At 33.1% G+C, this 8,756-nt stretch overlaps 2 protein-coding genes across 2 annotated transcripts in view; one reads left to right on the top strand and one right to left on the bottom strand.

Moving 5' to 3' along the window:
• The first annotated feature begins 355 nt into the window (after window positions 1–355).
• On the top strand, window positions 356–4,168 carry LOC134276087 (uncharacterized). Its single transcript, XM_062758371.1, has 2 exons — window positions 356–711; window positions 3,006–4,168. The coding sequence occupies exons 1-2, from the start codon at window positions 443–445 to the stop codon at window positions 3,166–3,168; spliced, it is 432 nt and encodes a 143-aa protein (XP_062614355.1). The 5' UTR covers window positions 356–442; the 3' UTR covers window positions 3,169–4,168.
• A 2,274-nt stretch (window positions 4,169–6,442) lies between these two features.
• Window positions 6,443–8,756, bottom strand: part of LOC134276078 (aspartate beta-hydroxylase domain-containing protein 2-like) — a 3,801-nt gene continuing 1,487 nt past the window's right edge. Inside the window, exons 2-3 of the mRNA XM_062758358.1 lie at window positions 7,678–8,394; window positions 6,443–6,736 (exon numbers count right to left, since the gene is read on the bottom strand). Coding sequence (XP_062614342.1) covers window positions 6,510–6,736; window positions 7,678–8,368 — 918 coding nt within the window. The 5' untranslated portion in view covers window positions 8,369–8,394 and the 3' untranslated portion in view covers window positions 6,443–6,509. The remainder of the gene's footprint in view (window positions 6,737–7,677; window positions 8,395–8,756) is intronic.

The following is an 8,756-nucleotide window of genomic DNA, read 5'->3' as shown; positions in this document are numbered from 1 at the left end:
CTAAATTTCCATATATATCCAAAAACTTCAGGGTAGTTTACTTCTGGATGTTTTTTAATTTATCCACGGTACCGTCAATACTGAGTCACACAGCCATATATGGAAATGGGTCGAAAATATTTTATGGTTTGAGCATGCGGCTTTTCTTTGATTCGAAGGGGATCGGATATGACAATGTTATTTTGTGCATATTAATTATAACCTCAGTTAGTAATTTATATAAATAAGTGATTATTCATATAATGGAGTAATAGAATAGATACACATATATATAAGTGGAAATGTTGCTGAAATATAACTATTCCAAATCAAAAGTTGGTAAAGCAAGTGAGATTAACTACTTCCGGTGTAAGCGAAATATCACATTCCACTTCCTTTAGCAAGAGGCGTAAAATTCGGGAGGACCGACTATCGAAGCCAAGTAACACTATTTTTTTCGAAAATGCCGGGTGGTGGAATGTCTGGAGTTACTGTGGCGGATGACGCTGTAACAGTTTATCAATCTTTACAAAAGAACAAAGAGCATAGTTATATCATTTTCAAGATACAGGACGAAAAGAAAATCATAGTGGCGGAGACAGGGGATAAGAGTAAAACGTGGGACGATTTGGTCTCCCGGCTACCACCTCAGGATGGAGCATATGTTGTATACGACTTATCTTACAAAGCCAAATCAGGAGCAGAAAATAACAAACCCATATTAATAACATGGTAAGTTAAGGGGAAACCGCCAAATTCCTCCTTTTTATTCTAAAACCGGAAGTCGGTGCCATTATGTTGCGCGGAACTGATTGAGACCTCATGTTAGCTGTCTCTATCGAGACGTTGGTATTTAATACTAGTATAAACACCCCTGTAATACAGACAACAGGAAGGGCAGACACTTAACAATTTCAAAAAGTTTCATTAATGTTTTTTTTTCAATAACTTTGTAATACATTAATCATTGCATTAGTCATCATGCTATTCATGCTATATTGGCTTGTTTGACAGTTGTACAGAAAATGATGTGTCGAAATAATTTGACACCATTGCCTTATAATGGGTTAACCACTGATAGTTTGAGCATGAAAATTATGATCTGTACTTAATGTAAAATAGCTTTTCTAGAAAGGTAACTTTCATTTTTAATAGGGGTGGGAATTTGCGATACGATACGTATGGCACGATACGATACGTATCTCGATATTATGAGAAATTATAAAACTATTCAAAAAAATTAGTATTTTATTTCTTTTTTTTTGTCTTGACATTAATTAAATCAACAAATTATTCTATATCAAGTCATGTTTGCCTTGAAATTAATACTTGAAGTTCATCAATTTAATTGACTAAAACTTTACAAAAACAATTATACATGTACATACTATTATAACCAAATTACTATCCAGAAGTTGTTTACAAATAGTTGTGTAATTTATCAGAGAACACTGACTAAAAATTCAGTTAAAAAATATCGATCACATTTACATTTTTATTAATTCATTGCTGAAAGTCTGTAGCCAAGTTGAGATTACAAAAAAAAGTACAAGATGGACCAACAATTAATAATATCAAATGTTCTTGTGTATAGCAATTACATACTGTTTTTTTTTTAAATCTTCCGAAAAAGTGAAAACATTTTACCCCTAACCAACGACTTATTAGTTCTAAAGTGAGTTTTCAATATCAACATCAACTCTTCGCTCGTACAAGCCGCCATTTTCCAAGGACAGGTACTTTCATTTTCAATTTTTGGATAGGTCGTTCGTGTATCGTTTCGTACCGATATTTGAATGCTTGTATCGAAAACCGTATCTTGGAGGAAAATATCGATATGTATCGGTGTATCGGTATATCGTCCCACCCCTAATTTTTAACCCCCTGGTCCTGTGTCTTGTCAAGTTTTTTTTTTAATGAAAATGATATTTATGACTAATTGAAATATATATTCTAATTTGGAGTTTGCATACTGATTGTTTTTTTTTATAAATTATTTATATAAAAAATTCATAAAATTATTGTTTACATCAAAAATTGCCAGAATTATGCCCCCCCCCCACCAACAGACACAAAATCACCAGTTTTTAGGCTCTATAGAGTCTCTTGTACAATGGGGGATCCTGGGATTCAGATCTTGCATAAAGATATATATATAGAGAAAAAATATCGAAAAACTTGTCAAGAAATCATGTTTAGTGATAAGAACATGCAGGCATCATCAGGTAATCAGATTAAAGTTTAAAGATTAAATTGTGGCCCAAAGAGAAAAAATGGGATCACAATGGTTTTGTTGAACATTCTCTCGAGAATATTTTACTTGTATAGAGACGCCATCATTTCCTGGTGGAGAGCTGCAAATTAGTCCTATACTCGGCACAAACAGCAAAGGGTCTTTTTTTATGCAAGCACCTAATATAATACTGGACCTCGGTTTATACGGTCTTATTTAAAGGACCTGTCTCCACATCCCACAATGGGATTCGAAACTGTGACGCGAGGATCAACTCCTTACTCTATGACTCTGGAGCGTCTGCTCTAACCACTGCGTCATGCAGGTGACAGATCACAATGGTGAATCAAAGTTTGGAATATGTAAGGGAAAAAATCTTAAAATGTTTTTGAAATTTTCAAAAGAAAATAAATAGTAACAAAAAATCTAAATCAGGATAGAACATATTTCTGGGTATAAAAGATGTAAGAAATTTATAGATCTGGGGATTATGAATGCCTGGCAGTACATTTGTACATCTGTTAAAAAAAGAAAGAAAAATGACCTGTGGAGAAAGTTGATTATTGATATATCATAAATATCCCTGAATTAAAAGAAATATTTACTGTAGGCAGTTGTTGGATGTATGTGAAGGAATAAACCGAACAAAAGTAAAAAATTTGCAGAATGAAACATTTACACTAAAACACATGCATATTCTGTTATTTTTCAGTTAGTACTTAAAATATTGTGTAACATACAAATTGAATCATTTTTGAGTACAAAATAAGGTGTATTTATTTATATTTTGCAGGGCTCCAGACAACGCAAGTATAAAAGTAAAGATGATGTACTCCTCAAGTAAGGATTCACTAAAGAAGAAACTCGGGGAGGGTTTGGGTATTGAAATCCAAGCCAACGACAATTCAGATTTGGATTTGAATGAAATCAGGCAGAAACAAGAAAGTAAATACTAGTAGACCTTGACAAACCACTATTTGCGTAGAGTGATCTAGACTTTGCAAAGATGACAAAAAGCTTTTCTTGATGACTTTTATTTAATATCATCAGTCTAGTGCTAAACTAAATTCGAAGATGGGGATTCAATGTGATTTTAATATCATGTTTTTTTTTGTTTTTTTTTACTTTTAGAAAGTGTCTCATACTTTTTGGGCTAAAATTTGATTTTTCTGTATTAAAACTGAAGTAAATTTGTAAAGAAATTTCAGAATCATGTTATGTACACAGAAACCTTTTAGGATTAGGTGAATTCTTACCTTTAAGAGGGAGAATTTTGTTTAAAAAATTGTTCATGTATATGACACTCTTAGTGCTTGTACTGTATTACAAGGTTTTATACACTTATCAAGGATTGTAAGTCCAAATTTGTTGAAATTTATTGTGTACATTGTTCCAAAGCCGGCTTATGACAGAAACAAGTACAAGTGGTGCCATAGAACATAAATGGACTGTGTTATTAGACAGATGAAAATGACAAATCTTTGTTAGACACTTTACAACAATGAGATAGTGAACATGTACTCGATTTGTAGCTTGTAATACTTTTAAAGTGCACTGTATACTTCTGATTGTGATTATTCATTTCATTCTAAATTATTTTTTTAATTATTATTAAGACAAGAATTTGTGAATCAGACATATCTCTTCAGTGGCATATATACAGAGCCAGAGGTTGTTTTTTTTCAGACGTGTATTTGCAAATTTTACATGTAAAAGTTGTTGGAAATTGTTTTTTTTTTTTTCAATGAAATGAAAATTAGGAAAGTATTTTTTTTGTTAAAGTAGTTTCAGGTCAGTTTGTCCCCACCTATAAAACAATTGTCAAACATGTATTTACAGAGTAACCAATAATATCGAGCTCAACTATTTAATAATGTAACATACACTGGGATGGTATTTTTCATATTCATGTAAATTACAAATTTGTATGCAAGAATAAAAACATTTCCATTTGCAGATTCTTCTCAGTTCTTTTTGATAATACTGGGAGTAATTATCCAGAAACAGCTTCAGTTCCAATCTATACTTTGCAAATGTGTCAGTTTGCAGGGTCAACTGATAGGCCAAAATGGAATGAAAAAGTTTCTTTTTGCTAATATTGGCGAATATTTTAAAACTTGGTCTTTTTAAACAGTGTTTAAAGAGAATGAAATCATATAAGTCAAAGTTGTAATCAACAAAACTTTTAATCTTTGCATATTAAAAGGTATTCATGAGTCTGAACTCTAGTAAATGAAGTCTTGAGTCTATTAGCTCTTCTGAGCCAGAGGATCAATTAACTCCTGCTATGGCCATTTGTGAAGTGTGTGTAAACTTTTTATAATATTCTGTATGGCAAGAACCCTGTAGCCAATAATTGTCATATTTGTCACTGGACATCCTTGGTCTAAAAGCTTCCATTTGTACTTTCACTAGGGTTATGACCCCTGAACAAGGGGAGATAATCAGGGTAAATAAAACCAGAACTATTGTGTCCCTTTTTAACAAAAATTCTTACGTCTAAGACTAAAAAACTTTTTAGTGTTCTACAACAGATATCTAAGCTACAAAAAAAACCCTTATTTTTTAATCACATTGTATCAATATTTCATGATTACATCGTAAATTGTTATTTAGAAAGAAAATCCTCCTTAAGAGGGCTGGGTGGTTGTGGCCGTTTTTAGACTCTTTGATCTCCTTTAGAAGAAGAGCTCCATATGAAGATATACAAAAATGATCAAATTTTAAAAACATTCATTTGTATATATAAATTTTTTTTTTTTGGGGCCAAATGATTGTGAAGAGCTTAAGATGTCATCTAAAAAGATAAGTTATATCTGATAGTTAATTTGTTGACCCCCTAGCCTCTTTAAGTAAAGTAACAGAGTGGTGAAATTCTAGTCTTAGTTGTATGTTTTGTGAAAAGATCCACTGGTTGCCAAAAAATCTCAAGAACCACTGGGCAATTATCACCAAACTTGCATACAAGGATGAGGATATGTTCCCTCCCTTTTCAATTATAAGGAGGCAACACCACTTGCAGGTTGAGAACTACAAATTTTGTCCTATACTCGGCACTCAGGGTCATTGAGCAGGGAGGGATCTTTTTTGTGCCAGTACCTACTGCGACACGGGACCTCGGTTGATACGGTCTCATCCAAAGACCGAAAGCCCAGTCTCCACCTCCCAAAGTGGGATACGAATCCGCTATGCAAGGATCAACTCTAGAGCAGACGCTCTAACGCCGCGCCACATGGGCGACGAGGATATGTTAATTGTTCAAAGATTAAAAATTGTTCAAGGCATCACCCTGGGCAAAGGGTGTTGTCTCAATTAATGCAATTTTATTGATGCATCTTGGGTCTTAGGTGAACATCAACCAAAAAGTAAGTCACTGTGACCTATTCCTGAAATTATGGCTATATATTTAATATTATCAAGTCCTAGCTAATTGGCAAAGAATCTTCAAACTTTGTGAGTTGAATTATCTTGAGTTTTTAGCTCACCTGATTATCCAATGTCTGTCATCCGTCAGTCTGTCCATCCATCTGTAAACTTTTCACATTTTCAACTTCTTATGTTCCTTGGGTGAAAGGGAGTTTAAATTGTTAATATGAAGGGCCACGTCCCCTTCCAAGGAGAGATAATAGAGAAAATACACAACTATTGTGGGGTCATTAAAAAATCTTCTCAAGAACCAATGGCCCAAAAAAGCTGAAAGTTATATGGAAGCATCCTGGGGTAGTGTAGAATCTAAATTGTTAAAATCATGACCCCCAGGGGTAGGCCAGGGCTACAATAGGGAATCCAAGTTGAATATTGAAATATAGGGAAAATATACCAGTTTACTATGCTCAACATCAATATTACTGATACAGTCCTGAGAATAATGGTGACATCAATTTCGTGGTGACATATTAGACTTCCCCTATCACCTCGCGAGCTCAATGCTCACAGTACATCTAGTTTTAGTTATGACGTCACACCATTCTCCACTGTTTTACAAATTTTGCCAACATATTGAGTTCACACAGACATAACTATGTTGCTTTCTGTGATTTGCCCCCGTTTTAAATACACCCTCTTGTGACTTGAGGCAAAAGGTGTAAAAAATTTTAACAAGGGAGAAAATTTCCCTGTATATAATGTATTAAAACTTGCATACAAGTGGGACATAAACATATACACTCTCTATCCAAGATAACTTCATTGCAAAAAAATTCAAAACTGTTATTATTGATACATAATTTTTATTGTTAATTCAAGTAAGTCTTCAGTTTCCCCCTAACTTTCACATATGTAAGTAAATATTACTAGGCTACTTTTTATCTGGAGAAAACATGAAGTCTATTGCGTTTCTCTCCTGAGGGGAGATATCTGGATGCCAGAGGTCCACAATAAGCACACAGCGAGGACCATCCTCCTCACTGCCCTGATGTCTGACCCCATGGGCAAAAGAATCATTGAACAACAAACATTTCCCAACTTGCCATTGGCTCCGTGTCCCAGAAACTGTCAGAATACACTCATCAACAGTTTTTATTCCTAGAGGATAAAATAAAGACACATTAATTAAGCAAATATAAACTCGTCTGTTTGTCAGAGAATAGTATTTAGTGATGAGGCACCCCTTTTTCATTTTAGTAATTTTAAACTGTAAAAATTTGTGTCCCATATTAAGGACAGATGATACAAACAAAAAATGGATGTCTGGATTGGTATATATTTTTTGGTCTTATTTCATTGAAAATGATGTAAAAAATAAATTTCTAGAATATAAAGAATTTGTAAACCTTCTATGATGTTCAAAATTCTACCTCTCCTTATTAATCTATACAAATATTTTTCACTTCAAATCCCATTTTTGTGAGAATTTGAATAAAAATTCAAAAACTACGTGGTTAAACTTATTCATTTTACTCATTAAAGCATGACTCAAGTTGTAATTTTCAAATTTTTTGACAAAAGTTTGTTTGTATCATCTGTCCTTAACTGTTGCCATAATGAATATAGAGACACAATGAAACCTTATTTCCTATGAAAATCTTTTTGATTCATTAAAATCTCAATATTCAAGCTTTTAAAAATGTTAAAGCCACCAAAAAATCAATCTGCTTATCATTTTGGAGTTTTTACCTTAATTTGGGGTGAAAAACGTAAAGTTTCAATTGGGACCTGGGTGCAAGGGTTATTAATCCCTGCCCCCTCCCACAAAATCCCAGTTCCTGGGGCCACAAATTTCAAATAGGTACTTTGATAATGATTAGTTTGTTAATACTGGAGAACATTGAAGATTTTCATAGAAGTAATGTAATTTTACTATATAATCAATATACCGATAGACACCCTCCCATAGAACCTGAGCCAGTACTTTATTATACTGATACAAGATTTGCATAGTTCTCTTTAATATGTAAATGTTTTAGTTTTCAAACTCTTAGCATGTTAAATAGATTTTCTACTCTGAGAAAAGTTGACAATTTTACCTAAGTGACATCTGATTCTGATGTTTGTTGGCCCACGGTGTGTTGATATTATAGTTCCTGGCTGGATTACAGAAAACAAAACATTTCCAAAGACATTTCTGTTCATTATGTTCTGTAATTTTCTTATTATTCCAAACGTTTTTTCACATATAGCAACATTATTTTGCACAACTCTTCCTTGGTTTATGAGATGAAATACACGCCACTGTCCATTTGGAGTGTTATTCTTCGTCCAAAGATGTTCGTACTTTGGCTTACTAACAAACAAAAAATCAGAAAAAAATATTTCTTTGTTCGATTCTATCAGTCTAACATCCTCTGCAAATGGATGACCTGAATGTGGACTGTAAACTGCTTCCAATTTCAAATCTTTCAGGTTAAAAACCAAAGGATTTGTGGCACTGTTATTCAATATTTCTCCATGAGACTTTTGAACATGCAACGATTCCTCTATTCTGTGTGTTGACCTTTGTATTTCTGTCTGAAACTTACATAGCTGCTTATATCTCTCACATGCTCTCTCTGTAACTTGACGATACAGAGTACATCTTACACAGTTAGGGTTAATGCAGGAAGAAAAGTCACTGTCATTAGTCACCTCAGTATCTCTTGAAATGCCTTTTAATAAGTAATATATGAACAAGGAACACAAAAATGTTGTAACTGTTACTATCAACAAATGCTCGAACATTGCATTTACAGTTCTAGCTATTCCACCTAAAATTAAAATGTAAAAAAAATCGTATAAATATAAAGATATCGTTTGATCCTAAACTGCAGAACTTAGTTAAAATGACAGAAGTTTCACTGGTTCTTCATCCCATTTTCATTTATTTTAAATCCAGTAACCTCTTGCCTTGTTAGACATTTGCTCAAAAGGGCAATAACTCAAACTCATCAATGTATGCCATGGGCAATAAAAGATCAAAATAACTTTAAATACTAGGTTATATTAGAAGATGGCCTTAAATTTTAATTAAAATATTGCCATGTTATAAACAGCTAAAGTCTAACAAAGTAATGATCAGTAATTAATTTGCTTAAAATTCCTACAGTCAATAAAACAAAATACTAGATTA

Source organism: Saccostrea cucullata, unplaced genomic scaffold, assembly GCF_032062105.1.
Source record: "Saccostrea cucullata isolate Sc308-1 unplaced genomic scaffold, CSIRO_AGI_Scuc_v1 ctg106, whole genome shotgun sequence".
Taxonomy (NCBI): domain Eukaryota; kingdom Metazoa; phylum Mollusca; class Bivalvia; order Ostreida; family Ostreidae; genus Saccostrea; species Saccostrea cuccullata.
This window is presented reverse-complemented; position numbering and strand designations above follow the sequence as displayed.